Source organism: Colobus angolensis, unplaced genomic scaffold (assembly GCF_000951035.1).
Source record: "Colobus angolensis palliatus isolate OR3802 unplaced genomic scaffold, Cang.pa_1.0 Scaffold30, whole genome shotgun sequence".
Lineage (NCBI taxonomy): Eukaryota > Metazoa > Chordata > Mammalia > Primates > Cercopithecidae > Colobus > Colobus angolensis.
In genome coordinates, this window is record NW_012116266.1 from 7,653,792 (window position 1) to 7,672,644 (window position 18,853).

The 18,853-nt window shown below is 37.6% G+C and overlaps 2 protein-coding genes and 1 pseudogene across 4 annotated transcripts in view; 1 reads left to right on the forward strand and 2 right to left on the reverse strand.

Annotated features, from left to right (window-relative positions):
- Positions 1 to 8,412, forward strand: part of ALS2CR11 (amyotrophic lateral sclerosis 2 (juvenile) chromosome region, candidate 11) — a 194,948-nt gene extending 186,536 nt beyond the window's left edge. Inside the window, exons 14-15 of the mRNA XM_011950005.1 lie at positions 1,036 to 4,620; positions 7,931 to 8,412. Of these exons, the coding sequence (XP_011805395.1) occupies positions 1,036 to 4,620; positions 7,931 to 8,221 (3,876 nt within the window). The 3' untranslated portion in view covers positions 8,222 to 8,412. The remainder of the gene's footprint in view (positions 1 to 1,035; positions 4,621 to 7,930) is intronic.
- Positions 8,413 to 14,226: 5,814 nt separating this feature from the next.
- The window catches only part of STRADB (STE20-related kinase adaptor beta), a 28,909-nt gene continuing 24,282 nt past the window's right edge, over positions 14,227 to 18,853 (reverse strand). The window contains exons 7-11 of one of the 2 annotated variants that reach the window (XM_011949933.1): positions 17,285 to 17,456; positions 16,885 to 16,989; positions 16,478 to 16,722; positions 15,543 to 15,585; positions 14,227 to 15,046 (exon numbers count right to left, since the gene is read on the reverse strand). In XM_011949933.1, coding sequence (XP_011805323.1) covers positions 14,903 to 15,046; positions 15,543 to 15,585; positions 16,478 to 16,722; positions 16,885 to 16,989; positions 17,285 to 17,456 — 709 coding nt within the window. In that variant the 3' untranslated portion in view covers positions 14,227 to 14,902. Of the gene's footprint in view, positions 15,071 to 15,542; positions 15,586 to 16,477; positions 16,723 to 16,884; positions 16,990 to 17,284; positions 17,457 to 18,853 lie in introns of both variants that reach the window. The other variant, XM_011949934.1, reaches the window with a different exon arrangement.
- Positions 17,769 to 18,780, reverse strand: LOC105517403 (annotated as a pseudogene). Its single transcript, XR_001002662.1, has 2 exons — positions 18,710 to 18,780; positions 17,769 to 18,595 (listed from the first exon to the last, which is right to left on the reverse strand). The product of XR_001002662.1 is annotated as an RWD domain-containing protein 1-like (transcript).

The window sequence follows — 18,853 nt, forward strand, 5'->3', positions numbered from 1 at the left end:
ATCGTAAAAAATACACATTCCCAGTCCATTTCTGACCTAATGAATCTCAACCCAGAAACAGAACCTAGGAATTTGTATTTCTCAAAAAAGAAAACAAAAAAATAAAAATACTAAGGGGATTCTTAATTTGTCATCTGGGTATCCACTAGAATTTGAAAACCAGTTATAATAAGTTGCATCCATTAAAAATAATTTTGAACTACTAAGTTGAAATAAAATAAGACAAATACTAGGCCGATTCTTTCACATTTAGCTTTTTTTTAGTTAGATAACACAGAAGCATGAAAAAAGAGTTTCAATAATAATTTTTATTCTGAAGGCTGTTTCAATGATAGAAGAGCCTGATCCCAAAGCTAAAAAGCTGCTTATGAATATTACACTGAAATTTTACTGTAATCCTGAGTTTTCTATATGGGTCTCCCTTATCCATTTCTGAGGCATTATACAGTATGCATCAAAAAGCAAGATTAAACTGTGACATGTTAAGAACTGGGTGGAGCTCATTATCATTGTTGAAACTCTCAGACTTAAAGGCAGATGATATATGCCCCTAAGTCAGTTTTCAGAGAATATTTGATACTTTTCATGAGTTTCATTTCAGTACTTTTCACTACTTGCTTGAATTTAAAAAAATATTTCCTACATTGCTATGAATGTAGCAAATATTTAGGTAGATGAGACTTGGATCCTGATGTTAGCCACTGTCTAAGGAAATGAAGCTAACACTAGAAATTAAGTTCTTAATAATAAGCTATTTATGGGTGGCTTTTTAAGTATTTAAAAATATTCTAAGTAGCAAAAAGCACTTGGACACAAAATAGCATCAGAATTAAGAATTTGAAATTTTTCCATTAAAATATTTTATTTCAATGTCAAATATTTTAAAATAATTAAAGTTGATTTTCTCCCTTTGTGGAGGGTAGGAGAGTGAATAGATATATTGACAGATTGCTCAAAGAAAATTAACTAGAAAATGTATAATAAATTCAAAATCATTGCTACCAAATGTCTTACCTTTTTTTTTTAACATTGCAGTTTCAGAAAGTCAACAAGAACGGTTTTGATCCTTTTCTAAGGAATATAAACAAAATGTCAGTCAGAAAAAGAAAAGATCAAGATACATACAAACGTAGAAACATTTTAGATGCAGAGGTTATAGAGCACGAAGACCAGGATCCTCCTTATCCAGCACAATCAAAAACTGCAGGACCTGCTAATAAAACCTGGGCCCATGACCCTAATATCTTCACAACAAAGACGTCAGAAACTGAGAATAAGTTAGCCCCTGACCCTACTATCAATACGATAAAGGGTTTAGATACAAAGAATAATTTAAAAGAAAATCTACCAAATGTATCTTTACCAAGTTTCAAAGGAGAATCATCAAGGGCTGAAAATGTACATGCAAATACATGTCACCTCTCGAAGTCTTTAAATTTTACCCCACAGATAGAATATTTAAAACAATCAATAATACTCAAGTCAATTTTAAGTAAAAATCTGCAAGACCTTTCAGACAAATTATTTTCTAAACCAGAAGTTAGTATGAACAGTGAAGCAAGAGAGAAAAGTAGTTCTCTACTTATAAGCATTCATGATAAATCATCAAGTAGTATGGAAGACAACGTATTGGAAAAAAAACAAGATTTAGACAACTGGCTTTCAGAAAAAGACATTTTAAATTCAAAGACTACTTTAAGTCAAATAATTAAAAATATTCCTGTGGATTTATTTTCAGAAGGTAGTCAAATAATTGAAAATATTCCTGCAGATTCACTTTCAGAAGGTGATCAAGTAATTAAAAATATTCCTGAATATTCACTTTCAGAACGGGGTCAGATAATTAAAAATATTCCTGCAGATTCATTTTCAGAAGGTGGACCAGGACAATTTCCGGAGGCAGAAGAACATGTCTCTAAAACATACTTCGAAACAGATGAGAGAGATTTTCCAATTAAAAAAAAGAGTAGTATCAAAAAGAAACATTTAATAAGTGAAGTACCTAACTCCAAACCAGGTTCAAGTGGCACTGTACATGACCACATTGTGAGGCAAATATTCACTGCACCAATGTTCTCAGAATTGGAGATAGAAGTGAAAGAGCCAAGTGAAACACCAATGAACTTGGAAACTCAATTACCTACACCTTGGAAGAGAAGTTTGTCGTCACATATTCTACTTCATGAAGATAATGCTGATAAAATAGAATTGCCACAGCCCAGATCTGCTATAAGCCAGATAATACAAGCATTTCCTATAGATACACTTTTAGAATCTGGGATAATCAAAGTGATAGAATTAGATAAAGAACGCTGTAAGAGTTCTTTGCTGGGTACGGGGATCACTCCTCCTAAAGGAAAGCTGAAGGATTCCCAAGAGTATTATTCAGAAATCAGAAGCGAGACAGAACCTCTTTCTGAGCAGAATATACCCATCATTCCCAAAGACACTACTTCTGTTAGTAGAGTTGAATTCATACAGGAAGACCAAAATATGTTCCCACAAGATTCAAGTTATTATTCAATAGCAAATAAAGAACAGGATTTGCCAAGAAATGGTCAGAGGCTTGGTAAAGATGAAAATGACCTCAGTTCTACTTTAGAAAGTTTAGCTAACTCATTAATGGATAAACTTAATGAATCAGATGAAATAATGTTAAAATCCTTTTTAAAAAACATCTTCAATGTTTTTTTCAAATATAATCAATCTGAAAGAAGAGGACAACCAGAAAGAGAATCAGAAAGACTAATTCAACCTTCTTTTAGTGACACAGAACACCTTAAAGAAATCCAAGAGAATTTTGACAAAGTAGACAAATTAGACAGAAAACATATTTTGAGTCCAAAGTTGCGTGTGTTTCTAGAAGAACTCTCAGAGTCAGAAGTAAAAAATTTAAAATCTGAATTAAGTAAACAAATCCAGCATTACCTTGTAGAAAGACTTTCAGAATCAGGACATATCACCAAGGAGGACTTACCAAAAATCTACCGAAATCTGTATCTGATGAATGAGAAGGTAGAGCAGAAAGGGCCAAACAGTTTTCAGGGGAAATATTCCGAAACTGTGAAAGAAATCATGTCTTTTGTCAAAAATTTCAATCATCATTTCATAGATAAACATTTAGAAATAAAGCTAAGGTCTTTTTTAAATGAGATTCTCCAAAACTATTTCCTAAAAAACATTTCAGAAAGCAGTTTATTTAATGAGACAGAATCTGAGACTATATACCCAAACATGTCTTCTCTAAGGACTAAAAGTGTCTCACTTTCTTTTCACGAACTACAAGATATTTCAAAGGGGAGTTTTGGGAGAAGGTTTGAAATAAACATGAAATATCCTTTAAGTAAATCTCTACAAAACTATCTGATAGCTTTATCAGAAAATGAATTATTACATCTAAAAGCTGATTTAAGCAAACACCTCCAGGGTCTTTTTATAGAAAAACTTTCAAAATCAGGACTAATGACAAAAAGGCAATTAGAAGAGATCAACCAGCATATAAATTTGCTTAATTCTAGTTCTATACCATTAAAATATATAAAGACACATTTACCTTTTAGAGATGACCATCACTTTGTGGAGAAGCATTCAGAAAAGCAAAATAAATATTCAAGAATTGTTCAACAAACCACTTTACAAACGGTTTCTGAGGATAAACTTAGAGAAACAGAATTGATTCGAGAGAAAGAAAAGAAATATTTTCCCTTACAGAATTTAAAAGAAAATTCATCTTTAATTAGGGAACAGAAAAGTTATTACACTAAAGAAGAAGCTAAAACACCAAGTTTAATCAAAGTACAACCTTCTTCCAATAAAAATATCCAGGCAAGTCCATTAAATAATTCATCAGAAACACTTACAGATACACTACTTAAGAAACTAAGGAAAGAACATGTATTTATGCAGCTTCCTCAAGCAAAAAATTCTGTTCATAAAACAGAGATTCAAGACCCATATAGTTGGGGTGGTAAATTAAAAATAACTCAATCAAAAGCTTGGTGTGACAGGACACAGAAAATGAAGTCCCTTGATAGAAAGGAGCATGTAAACATCTATAAATGGACTGTTCAGGAAAAACCTGAAGCAGTATTAACATCATATCCAAGAATTCCTAATGCCAGAATGCCAAGGGAAGATGAGTACGTAAACAGACTCACTTTTCCTTCCTGGCAAACTAGCACTTTAACTCGTTTCAATACAGAGACTGAGGAAAAATCAAAATTAGAAGACCAGTATTGTCAGAGACTGAAAGGAAATCATAACAATAATAAAAAACATTTAGTAACATTTGCACAATACAAAAAAGAAATACAAACTTTTTATATAAAACCAGATGAAATTTGCAGTGAAAAATGTGCCAAGTTCCCTGAAATACAGTCATTCCAATATAAAGATGTAGAAAATGAGAAAAACTCGAAACCATCCGTCTTCCCAGAATTATTTAAGAGAGAAGATCTAAAACCCAAGGTCCGAAAAGAAAGAGACCGTGTCGCCAAACCAAAAAAGTCATTTAACAAGATAGTCAGGATACTACCAACCACACTGCCCACCACAAGAATTCACCTAAAGAAGTCTGTTCCAAGGACACTGCTTCACTGGACTGCAAGAACTACTATACATGTAATGATGTTTTTCTAAGTCTTCTACTTCTGTATTTGGCAGAGTTCTGGCAATAATTTAGGGTGTGTGTATCTGCATCCAGCTGTGTGTATAACCTTAATTACCCCCAAGACATACAGACCTCCAATTTAAAAATTCCTCTGAAAGGCCGGGCGCGGTGGCTCACGCCTGTAATCCCAGCACTTAGGGAGGCCGAGGCGGGTGGATCACGAGGTCAGGAGATGGAGACCATCCTGGCTAACATGGTGAAACCCCGTTTCTACTAAAAATACAAAAAATTAGCCAGGCGTGGTAGCGGGCGCCTGTAGTCCCAGCTACTTAGGAGGCTGAGGCAGGAGAATGGTGTGAACCCGAGAGGCGGAGCTTGCAGTGAGCCGAGATTGCGCCACTGCACTCTAACCTGGGCGACAGAGTGAGACTCCGTCTCAAAACAAAACAAAACAAAACAAAACAAAACAAAAAATTCCTCTGAAACTTAAGTATCACCTCACCTGATTCAAAATGCAATCACAAAATCAGGGAGACTGTTAACACACCTACTACCTTTTTATGAAATAAACAGTGGAAACCCTTCCTCCCAACTCACCATTTGGGACATGAATTAGAAAAAGGTGCCCTCTTCCTCTGGGCAGATTCTCCCAGCTGACACAGCCGAGAGTCAGAGTACATAGTCCTGATTGTGGAAAACTGCCTGGATTTTAGCCCTGACTAAAATTAGTACAACTATTGGCTGTGGCCAGATACTGTGGAAACATAGCTGACATTTTCTTTTCATAGAGATTAACTACAACTATTAGAGGTTTTTTTTTTTTTTTTTTCACATAGCCGAATTATCTTTGCTTCGGTTAAACAAATATGAAGCTCCTATGTGCCAGTTATCTGGCTGAAAATTAGGGATATGTAAAATTTACAATCCATTGGATTATGAATTGCAAGAATTTAACTTCTAGTCTTTTCTTTTTTCACCACCATGCTATATCATGTGCTGAGAAACTTGAGAATTCAAATATATTTTTAATATTAACATAAAATGATTAGGAGGCCAGGCTCGGTGGCTCACGCCTATAATGCCAGCACTTTGGGAGGCTGAGGCAGGGGGATCAGTTGAGGCCAGGAGTTTGAGACCAGCCTGGCCAATGTGGTGAAACTCCGTCTCTACTAAAAGTACAAAAATTAGCTGGGTGTTGTGGTGCATGTCTGTAATCCCAGCTACTTGAGAGACTGAGGCACGAGAATCGCTTGAACCCAGGAGGCGGAGGTTGCAGTGAGCCAAGATGGCGCCACTGCACTCCAGCCTGGACAACAGAGCAAGAGCCGTCTCCCAAAAAAAAAAAAAAATTAGGAAAGTAAATCTGCATTTATACAAATCATTCTAAAGCAAATTTAAAATCTAGAATGGAAGGAACTTTTAATTTTCTGAATCACTGGTCTTCCCTGTAGTATGCATAACAGGCATGATCCATAATTGGAAAAACTGCTAAGTAAATATGAGTAGGTAAAACTCACATTAAATTGATACTTTGATGTGCATAATTCTCCCTTTGAGAAAATAAATCTAATTTCTGCATAAGTATTTTGATTTTATTTTCCACAGTAAAGCAAACTATTTGCTTTATAGTAGCAGGGTAAATATTATATAGCTATATATTATACATGCTATATATTATACAATTAAATATTAACTATATAGTGGCAGGGTAAAAATATCAGCTTCTGTTTTCAATTTTGGATTTTTCTTTTCTATCTAAATTCTGAAATTTAGTATTGACAGGGTGAGTGTTTGTATATATACACATGTGTCTACACGCTTGGAAAAAAGATAGAAGATGGGGTCATAGTTTTCAAAGAGGATTTTCTGATTTTTTTTAAGACAAATGGAATCTTTAATACAACTTTTCAAGCAAAGTAAGAAATTGCGTTTATGTTAAATGATATAAGATTATATAGGATCTCAGAACCCTTATCCTAAGAGGAGGCAAGGGAGATAGAGTTATCTTTATTTCTCTTGGTTAAACCAACTGTTTCTAAACTTTCCTCTAATAGATAATTGAATGGTAAGAGGGCATTTTTCAGATGATCAGAACAACTTACTCATCTGATTTTCTAAAATTCAGGAATCTACCAAAGGAATCAAGACAAAAGAGAGAGAAATTGAGTCGTAGGAGCACCTAGAAAAGTGACCAGTGGCCTGGGTCTCCATGCCCTTTCACTGCCACTCCAGTAATGGGTTATATCAGCTGTGAAGGAAAATTATGTGTTACTCACTAACATAGCATAAATTATCGCAGTGTGGCTTCCCTAATTGTCTTGTGTACATAAGAGGGAAGAGGAAGAATGTTCTTGCCTTCTTCAAAGTCAGGCAAAAATGTTAAATAGGTAGAATTTATCTTTAGACTCATTATACATTCTTTTTTGTAAATCTTTTTCTGACTGCCTAATTCTTATTAGTCCTGCCCAATGTTCCCTGACCCCCAGTTCTATTAATCCATCCCCACCTGTGTTCAAATCAAGCAGCCCATTCCCTTGGTGTGGCTATCTTTGCAAAGTATTATGAGATGAGCTACTCAAACTGCTGAGGAAATTGTTTACCCTAATTTGAGGATAACTACTAGATTCATACCTTATATAGCTATATAATAGAAAATTTGAAAAAGAATCATTTATTATGGTATATATCCTTCCAGTTATTTTACTGAATGTTTTACTTGTTTACTCAGAGTATACATGCAATTTTTTATTTTTAATGTAAACATTACAATCATATTCTTGGATGTGGCACACACACGCTTCCTCTCTCTGTATGTATATAAATTAAAGATGGTTATTAAAGGATGAAAGATCAAATTCTAGATGACATAAAAAGTAAAATATAAGAGTTCATAATTTATATTTGGGGTCAGGGAGAGAGATTTTGGTGGAGAGAAATTACAAAGTAATCTGGCCAGCATTGCTTAGGAGTCTGTCCCCTGAGGTCAGCTCTCAAGTTTTTCAGGTTTCTAGCTTCTTATCTTCAATATCTTTTGAAATAACGGATCCTTTGTAACAGTAAGATCTTTTTAAAGCATGGTTTCTAGCATAGTATCTAGCACAGTATCTAACGGGAGGCATGGGTGTAGGGTCTGAATTTAGAGACTGCCTAAGAAACATCCAATGTTTTCATTCTGTGTCTTTAACTGTTGCTATTATAAACTTTAGTCCTTGTATGTTTTTCTTTTTTCTTTTGACCATCCATGTCAGAAGTCCTTGTAAATTTAAAACCTACTTTTAAGAAACCTAATTTACCAATCTGATCTTTTATTTTATTATTTAGGATTGTTCAGATAAATTTGAGGATTTACATGACATGACCTCATTTATACACTTTAAAAAAGTAAAGTCAAGATCAAGGCTTTTAGGAAAAAGCTCAGATGATATCCATAATCATGCCAGACACTCTGCAAGACCATATACTGCTCTGGAGGTTAACAAGCAACGAGAGAGCTGCAGTGGAAAGTTTACAAGTCGTCGAATGGTTTCATCAGGCTTAGTTCATATAAATGATAAAACGTCATATTGTGAAATGCAAAAAATGCGGCCAAAAAAAATTAAAAGAGGATATTGAAAAATGTTCGTTCATTTGTGTTATTATAAAGCATGTTTAACTTAGAATGATATGTGAGACCAGCAGTCAGAATATAATTTCTCCATTAACAAAATGGTCTGGAGATCTCTTCTTAATTGTGTGACAGAAGTCAGCAACCAAATTTCATCTGGTTAGAACCATTTTGTTTTGAGTAAAATGAAAAACAAACACATTTGATATAAATGTGTTTTCGTTCATGAACCTTAGGGAACAAACCCAGAAATGTGTGTTTAGTTTATATTCATGAACAAAGTTTTATTTCTCAGTTTTTACTTTTTCCACTATATAATATCACTCCAATTTGGTTTTCTCTGACTTCTCCAACCTTTGTTACACTGTAAATTATCCCTTTCTACCCAGTTTTCAGGTGATTTGTGGTTACCAATGTGTGCAGCCTTTTGTTATGAATATATACTTTTAGGCCAGGCACCATGGCTCATGCCTGTAATCCCAGCACTCTGGGAGGCCAAGGCCAGTGGATGGCTTGAGCCCCGGAGTTCTAGACCAGCCTGGGCAACATGGCAAAACCCTGTCTCTACAAAAAATCAGCTGGGCGTGGTAGCACGCCTGTGGTCCCAGCTACTGAGGAAGCTGAGGTGGAAGAACCACCTGAGCCTGGGAGTCCAAGGCTGCAGTGAGTTGTGAGAGTGATACCCCTCGCAAGAAAAAAAAAAAAAAAGAATATATACTTTTACTCTTCAGCTCTAGTTATATTTCTAGATTCAACAGTTTGCAATTCTCTGGGCCTTATACTTGTTTATTAACTTTTTTGGGACAGAGTTCTAGCTATGTTGCCCAGGTTGGTCTCAAACTCCGGGCTCAAATGATCCTCCCGCCTCAGCTTGTCAAGTAACTGAGATTTATAGGTGTGTGCCACCACACCCAGCTGAACTTTTATTCATTTTAACATCATCTGATATTGCATTTTTTTACACAATAAAAATAAGAATATAGTTAATTCCTGAAGTATCTCTTACACAGCAGTGACTTTCTAAGTTACTCATACAATTGTGAAAGAGCCTCTTAGTACCACCATACTTGGGAAACTGCATAAAATTGTAGAAACTGAATAAAATATAATCTGGCTAAATCAACATAGGATTTAAATCAGACTTCTGAGAATTGGTTCTGTTTCTTTGTAAGTACAGTATTTGGATCTTGTTGAACTTTGATCCACTCTTGAAAAGCAAAACTCAATTTACAGAATTTTTGTTTCTGTTTTTCTACCAGAAGTTATAATGACTATGGGGTTTAAATAGAATTGGTTGATGGAAAACATAATTCCTGATCATTCAATGTTATAATCAGGATAGTAATTTTTTATAGGGACTAAGAATTTCCAGTAATCCTCAAAGTTGTCAGTACTTGTATCAGTCAGCTTGTAACTGAAAAACACAACTCTAGATCTTTCAGGTAGAAGGAATACAGGGAGTTGGTTTTGTGGGTGATGGAATCAAGGCTAAGAAGCAGAAAGGGATGTTGAAGCAACCCAGAGATTAGCAAGAGTGGGAAGTGCTACCACCACTCGGATGGAAAGCACAGTAGGGGGAACTGGTGCTACCAGAGTCTTGAAGCTAAAGACAAAGATGATACCGCCACTGCCAGGGACACTCGAAGCAGAAGGGGAGTGGGGCAAAGGGTGAGATATACTATGTTTCTCCTCTCTTGTCCTGCTCTCTGATCTTCTACTATTGCCTCATTGGAAACCAGAGATTGCGGGTACATGGGAAACGCAGATCCTAGTGAAGCAGAACAGGGAGAGAGTGGAGAAATGAACTTGAGAGCTAATAGGCAACTGGCCAACAGTACTTATGAGGGAAACCGTTGATCTGGCTTGCAGTAAAGGACGAAGTATTTACTAGATAGAAATCTCAAATCTCTTCGCCACATTAACTTTTTAATGGCAATATTGTGACAAGCAAAGAATTTAAAACTTCTTACCATGGAAATCTCTTACATTTTCAAAAGTCTTTTTTTTTTAATTCAAATACTTTAATTCAAGAAAGAATTCAGTAAATATTAAACATCTACAATACGCCAGACACTTTTACTAAACAGCAATATACCAGTGAATAAGACAATATTCTCAGGAAGTCCACAGTCCTTCGGGAACATAAACACAGAAGTAATTAGAGTTGTGTCAGTGCTTTTTGGGGAAGGTACTATAGAAGCTCATAAGAGGGCATTTTAGCTAAAGTGACTGCTAGTTTGGGTCCTTTGAAAAGCAGACACCAAGATGAAATTAGACGTGTGGTAGTCATGGCCCCTACCAATGTGTCCATGTCCTAATCCCAGAAACCTGTGAATGTTACCTTATGTGATGAGAGATTTTTGCAACTGTGATTAAACCAATGGTGTTGAGATGGGGGGAATTATCCCAAATTATCTGGGTGGGCACAATATAATCACAAAAGTCAGAGAAGGAGATGGGACCGCAGAAGCAGAAGTTGGAGCAGTGCTGTGCCATGAGGGAAGGAAGTAGGAAGCCTCTAGAATCTGGGAAGGCAACAAAATCTCCCCTAGAGACTCCGGAAGGAGTGTAGTGCTACCAATCCATTTTAAACTTCTGACCTCCAGAACTGTCAGATAATAATGTGCATTATTTTAAGCCACTGGGTTTGTGGTAATTTGTCACAGCCCTGATAAGAAATTAATACCACCTGCAACAGATGTTTTGAGGGGAAAAGTCTGGGAGGGAAAACTAGGGAGGCAGTAGAAGATGGCTGGGAGAGCTGTCCATGATGTAAGTCTGACCAAAGTGGAAGAGAGGGAGGAAGACAAAAAAGCAGAATAGGAAATGGCTTAGACTGCAGTGTCATTCTAAATAAGTTTCAGTCGGGTTGATGGGGAGTGCTCCAGCCGAAGCCATTAATCACAAAAGGCCTTTGTCTCCCAGGAATGGGCTTGACTTGCAATCCCTGCTGCCAGGGGTAGGGATAGGATGAGGCAGGTATGGTAGGTAGGATAATGTTCCCCAAAAGATGCCTATATCCTAAGGCCCAGAACCTGTTAATATGTTAGGTTATGTGGCTAAAGGGAACTATGATTGCAGACAGAATTAAGGTTGCTTATCAGCTGACTGTAGACAGGGAAGCTATCCCAGATTATCTCGTTATGCCCAGTATAATCACAGGGGTCTTTAAAAAGTAGAAGATGGAATCAAAGGGAGAACCAGAGAAATGGCAGAATGAGGATTCAGCCCCAAATTGCTGACTTTGAAGATGGACAAACAGGGCCATGAGCCAAGGAATGTGAATAGTTTCTAAAAACTGAAAAGGCCAAGGAAACAGATTCCCCTCTGGAGCCTCCAGAAGGAAAGGAACCCTGCCAAACCTTGATTTTAGCTCAGTAAGACTGATTTCAAACTTCTGTACCAGAACTTCAAAATAATATTTGTGTTGCTTAAGCCACTAAGTTTGTGGCAATTTGTTACAGCAGCCATTGGAAATACAGCAAGCAAGGAGCCTAAGGTACAAAATTTAAGAAAGCACTCACAGGGTGAAGTCATCACTCATGGTGATACCCATGGTGATGGTTGATTTTGTGTGTCAACTGTACTGGGGCACAGGTGCCCAGATACTTGGTCAAACATTATTCTGAATGCCTGTACTCCCAGCACTTTGGGAGTCCAGGGTCAAGAGTTCTAGACTAGCCTGGCCAACATGGTGAAACCCCATCTCTACTAAAAATACAAAAATGAGCTGGGCATGGTGGCCGGAGCCTGTAATCCCAGCTACTTGGGAGGCTGATGCAGGAGACTCACTTGAACCCGGGAGGTGGAAGTTACAGTGAGCTGAAATCATGCCACTGCACTCCAGCCTGGGCGACAGAGCAAGACTCTACCTCAAAAAAAACAAACAAAACATAACATTATTCTTGTGAGGATATGTATTAGGGTTCTCCAGAGGGGCAGAACTAATGAATATATGAAATGGAGTTTACTAGGGAGAATTGGCTCACACTATCACAAGGTGAAGTCCTGCAGTAGGCCATCTGCAAGCTGAGGAAGAAAGAAGCCAGCAGTTGCTCCGTCCAAGTCCAAAAGCCTCAAAAGCAGCAAAGCCAACAGTGCAGCCCTCAGTGTGTGGCTGAAGGCCCAAAAGTCCCCAGGAGGCCGGTGTGCAACTCCCAGAGTCCAAAGGCCGAAGAACCTAGAGTCTCATGTCTAAGGGCAGGAGGAGTGGAAGGAAGCATCCAGCACGGAAGAAAGATGAAATCCTCAAGGCTCAGCAAACAAGGTTATCCCTCTTCTGGCCGCCATCTTCTAGCTGTTTAGCAGCTGACTGCATGGTGCCCACCCACACTGACGATGGGTCTTCCTCTCCCAGTCCACTGACTCAAATGTCACTCTCTGGCAAAACCCTCATAGACACACCCAGAAACAATACTTTACCACAAGGGTCCCCAAACCCCTCTGTGGACCCATACGAGTCAGTGGCCTGTTAGGAACCCAGCGTCACAGCAGGTGAGCAGCAGGGTAGGTGAGCATTACCGCCTAAGCTCCGCCTCCTGCCAGATCAGCGGCCACATTAAATTCTCATAGGAGCACCAACCCTATTGTGAACTGCACACACGAGCGATCTAGGTTGTGCCGCTCCTTATGATAATCTAATGCCTGAGATGGAACAGTTTCATCCTGAAACTATCCCCCACCCCATGGAGAAATTGTATACCACAAAACTGGTGCCAAAGAGTTGGGACCACTGCGTTATCAGCTATCTAGACATCCTTCAATCCAATCAAGTTGACAATATTAACCATCACAGGGTGTTTCTGGATCAGACTAACATTTAAATTGGTTGACTAAGTAAAGCAGATGGCATTCTCTAATATGAGTGGACCTCATCCAATCAATTGAAGACCTGAATAGAAGAGAAAGGCTAAACTTCCCCCAAGTAAAAGAGAATTCCTCCTGCCTGAATGCATTTGAACTTGGACATTGGCTTTTTCCTGCCTTTGGACTCAAACTGAAACACTTACTCTTCCTGGGTCTTGAGTCTGACAGCCTTTGGACGAGAACTACACACACCATCAGCTCTTCTGGACGTCCAGCTTGCTAACTCACCTGGTAGATCCTTGGACTTGTCAGCCTCCACAATCGCATGAACCAATTCCTTATAATAAATCTATTTATATATGTGTATATATAAAATGTAGATATATATGCACATTCATTCTATTGGCTACTTGTCTGGAGTACCCTAATACACCCCATCGTAGGAGATCTGAGAAGCACCATTTCATGCCCTTTATGGTCCAATTTTTAAACTACACACATTCAGGAGAACCTCCACACAGATTTGAAAGAACCTCTAAGGTCTCTGGGCCTCTCTTACAGAAGGGAAATTTAGAAGGAGGAGGTTAGTAGGATGAACTATAGCCCTTACCACTAGAGTTGTTCTTAGGGCCTCAGTGGTCTTCATCTTCTCCCTTTTCCACCGTCCATTTTAAATTCTTTCACTTTGGTGGGTCTTGGTGGCTTAACGGATGGAGTAACCCAAACCTTCATTCTTGAGCGGGTCCAGTCAATAAACATGAAGATAATTGTGCTTGAAATGGCCTATGGATTTGTATATTATTTGTCTTTTTAATTTTTTAGTCCTGAAGTAATCATTTTAACATACCTTTTAATGTAATATAAATAAGATTGTATAAATTAAGAAAATCACCTGAAGTAGGTCCCAGTTTACCACACCTCCAAACTACGTATTCTTTTTGAATACATAGTTTGAGACATGGTAGAGTCTCTTTTCTAATTAGGAAATATTAATTAAGACCTCTATGTCCTCATGTTGTACCTCCTACAGAAGCAATAACCATACAAAAAGCCAGAATGCCTTCTGCCTCCATTTAATCGAATACTCAGTTGATTATAGATTATGTAAATGAATCTGCTTGAGAAAGGGCTTTTCTTGGCAAAACAAATCAGAATCTGTATTTTAGCTCTGTCAAACCACGCAAGGAAAATAAATAAAAGCATGAACTCAATTCAGTAAATCTTTATTGAGCTCCCACGGGGTGCATGAATTTAGGATCTATAATTTACATAAGTAGGAAAGTGTTACTTTAGCCCCCTTTTTTAAAAAAAAGCAAATTACAATTTCTGTATATATTTCAAGTGAATCATTTAATGTGAGTGAGGTTCAGTTAGATGTTACCATAAGTATTAACAGAAGAAAAAGGGAAAGCACAAACATTTTCCCTCTACCAGAAAAGGGTCTGATGTAAGATAAACCAGCCTGTTGGTTTAACAATAGCTCATTAAAAAGGCCAGAGAATCTGGGAGAAGAAGATGTACTTGGAAGCACTGTCCTCTGAGGGCCCATTCCCAAGGGACAGCAAAATACTGAAAAAAATTAACTGGCTCAAAAATTATATTGAGAGAGAAAAAGAGTCACAGCTTAGAAAAAAATTCCAGAATAAATGACACTCGCTAGATTAGTAATTCTGATGTTTCCCTGGAGTTGTCATAGTACTCTGTGGGAACCAGAGGGACTACAAACTGATGCCCCTTTGAACAGAGTGGTTTTAAATAATAGATTCTCCAGTGCACCAACTGTATTTTCAAGTATAATTCTGGTATTTGTACCTAGCAATACAGAAGAAAAAGCAGCAAGGAGAAAATGTCAAGTATATAGGACATAAAATGATTTGGCAGCCCTAGAATTCCCAGTATGAGTCTTTTTCATCAGGAAAATCACATTCTGGCTCAGTCCAAGGTAACACTGGAGGCAATGATATTGATGGCTTGTTATAAGCAGGAGGCAACAGTGAAAGTATTGAATCGTGGCTTTCTTCTTTCATCTGTTAAAGAAACTCAAAATAAGGCTGTTGATATATCATTTCAATACATCAGTTTTGTTAGCAATAAATAACTTTTAAAGAATTTATGTTAAATGTGTTTAAAATTGTTTTCAGGTATTCCCCCTAAAACTGCTTTTGATTCTAGTCATCTGAAAACAGGAAGAAGAGCCAAATAAACTGACTTCTTATCAGAATTACTTTGCCCTTTCATCATTTCTAGCCAACATAGAAAATGTCTCTGAATTAATCAAAATATACACCAAGCATCAATAACATGTAATGATAGTCCATTTTGTTTTTACTCATTTTGTTTTGAAGAATGAAAGTATTTTAGAAAGTCTGTAATTGAACTACCAAAAGTTTTCTTGTTTTTATTTTGTAACAGAGTTATTAGTAAGAACCTTGGTAACCAAAATATCTCATCAAGCCAACAAAATAAAGTGACTTTTTAATAGTAATTAAAAACATCAAGACAACGGATGATAGATCAGCTCACCTGTTTGAAGAAAACATGGGACAATAAACTGCTTGCTGATGGCCTGAAATTTTTAAGAAAGTTATAAAAAAACCTTTATATTAGAATGTAGATTTCAGGTGTATAAATATGTTAGAAATTAGGTTTAGAGCTATAAAACCCAGTAAGAAAAAAATTAAAAAGAATATATATCAGAAGCCCAATTCTTAGCTACAACCTTGACTAAAGGGAATAATTGTAGAGGTATCCTTCAATTAATCCATACTCAACATCTACTGGACACAGTATTTACTGACAGTAACTTAGTAGGGTAGCAGCAATTTACATTTTTATACTGCTTAGAGTCAACATAAATGTGCTAATTAATGTCTAGAAAGAGTAACTGATTTTTACTCTGATTTTTCTTGTAAAAATCAGTTAGAAAATGGTACAGCTGAGACTGAAGCCCAACTCTTCTGATTCTTTTATTTTCTTTTGAGATGCAGTCTCACTCTGTCACCTAGGTTACAGTACAGTGGCATGATTTCGGCTCACTGCAACCTCTGCTTACTGGGTTCAAGCGATTCTCCTCCCTCAGCCTCCCGAGTAGCTGGGACTACAGGTGCATGCCACCACACCCGGCTAATTTTTGTATTTTTAGTAGAGACGGGGTTTCACCATGTTGGCCAGGTTGGTCTTGAACTCCTGACCTCGGGCGATCCACCCGCCACGGCCTCCCAAAGTGCTGGGATTATAGGCGTGAGCCACCGTACCCAGCCTCTTCTGATTTTGAATCCAGTATTCTCATTTCCTTGTTCCCACTAGTTGTTCTTAGCACTGACATTTTCTAGATTAGACAATATTTTGATCAAAACATTGATAAAAGATTTGTATTCTCCTGGAAGGGCAATGTTACAAAGCTTCTATAAAATGTAAAACATGTACATTTTGCAGTATTTAGAAGAGATCAATATTACCTTTTCTCAGGATCTTGTTGCAAACAGAGCTGTACCAAGCTAAAGAAGGCAGGAGAGAAGGTTTTTGAGGATGGTGTGTGTAATCGGTCACTATTTACTGTGTGAGTTCCACTGGAGACAAGCACGCTTTCTCCAATCCCAGAGTCTACACCTGACCGGGAGTTTTTCATTCTAGATTCTGATTGAGGGAAAATACTGATATCCAATGGGCTGTAAGGAGGACCTTTCAGTTTCTGTAACAGCATCTAAAAGAAACAGAACTTTCCTTCAACACTTTCCAGGCAAAATATTAAAACAGTAACAATAAAGATCCTAAGAGTCTATAGCAAATGTATTTAACAGAAATTAACTAGAATGTAAGCAATCTTATGAAAGGGAAGTAGCTCAGGGATTTTAGCAGCACTTACCTGAGTTCTATGCATGTCCTGGAAAGGCACCTGCCCACTGGCTAATTCACATGCTGTAATCCCAACACTGTAAATATCTGACTTCACATTATACCCATGTAAATCCTGTAGGACACAATTAATTTGAAGTCTTTTAGTGCAAATAAGTTAACCAAAAGTTATACATGTGTGCTTTTTTGATAAAGAATGGTGAACAATAATGGAAAAGAAACCCATAAGTGACAAATCAAGACACACTTAATATATGGTATTTAATTTCCTAACACAATTTTGACAAGAAAGAGAAATAAAGTCTTGCAGAAGGCCATTCACCAATCCACATATAAAGTCACAACTGTACTTCAGTCAAACTCAGAAGACACTTGAGACACAGAAACCCAATGCAACGGCCACACCTGACCTGTCTCAGTAGTTCTGGACTCAGCCACGGCTGCACTGATGTGCTGAACTGTGGGAAATCATACACAGCCGTATGCCTCTGTCCATGCTTAACCAAACTATGCAGATGGGACAGGCCAGAGAGGGTCACTAGGCCATCACCAGAAATGAGGATATGGCTGGCTTTAATACTCCTGGAACAAAGAGAAACAATCCTAAGTAATAGGAAACTGGCCAATGAAGAAAGAACAAAAATCTGGTAGGAACAAATCCATATATTCTCTTGGAAATTAAATACCCTTTATAAAACAGCAGTATAAACTGCAAAACAGTACTGCAAAACTGCTGTTTACACAGGAAATATTCAGGGAATAGGAATTCTTTCAACTACTTACTACAGCACCAACACAAGTAAAGATATATAATTGAAAGCTACCTGTTAAGAACTGATGGCTGGGCGCAGTGGCTCACGCCTCTAATCCCAACACTTTGTTTTTTTCTTTTTTTTTTTTTTTGAAATTTTAAGGTCAGTTTATTAAGTTCAATGATGAAAGCTATCAGAAGAATATTCTCCTGAAAATAATTTTTTCTTAGAAAAAAAGAAAGGAAAACAAAACCCTCTGAGCATAGCCACAGATGCTGTGGCAGTCAAGCCTCTCTGCAGATGGGGACAGTTCATTAGTCAGTTGAGTCACTCTCTGGGTCAGCAGGATTATAGTCCGGATCATCTTCATCATCCTCCAGCTCTAAGTTATCCATTTCTTGGAACAAAGACTCATCTACCTCCACGTTGTTTCCAGCATCCTCCAAGAACTGGATATCAGATGTGTCAAGATTATGGTCCGTTTCAAATAGTTGTTTCCCACTTAATTTATTTTTTCCTGCTTGTTCTTCTTCTTTCATCCTTTTCTTTTTAATTTCCAAGAGTTCTGCATCAAACTTGGCCTTCCAATTTAAGAAATTCTCAATTGTAACTGGAGTACCATGGAATAATTGCTTTTCAGCTTCTTCTGCTTCTTTTTGTTTCTTTTCTTCTTCTCTTCTAGTTTTTATCTGATCTACTATTTCATTTAATTTTTCTTGCACAGCTGTCACTAGAGTAAAAATCATCACCATACAAAGATTTTCTTCAGCCTGTAATGCTAGTAATTTTAAAATGTCTGAGACATCATTATCTTCTAGGTTTTCCTAGGAGAATATTTCATAAAGGGGAGCTTCACCTGGGTATTTTTCACCGTATGCAAACTTGAGGGTAGCCTGGACAGTTTCATCATTTTCTCCAGCCTCAGATGTCACAGTAATGGTGAAGCTGGGTGGATTTTCTGATAATACTTAGCAGGACCTTGTCAAGTGAAGAACTACTGAAGGAGAATGCGGTATCAGGAGAGTCCACTTATATTTTGGAAGACTAGTTGTTAGGAGGGTTGGATCAATGTGCAATCAAGCTGTGAAGGAGTCAGGGTAGATGGACTCCAGAGCCTTCAGCTCGTTGCCCTGCTCCTCGCCGTAATCTGTCATCGTGGCCCTTGCTCTTGCCCATGGATTGCCCAGACACCTAGGCAGCGCGCAGCAGCCCAGACAGCTGCAGTGC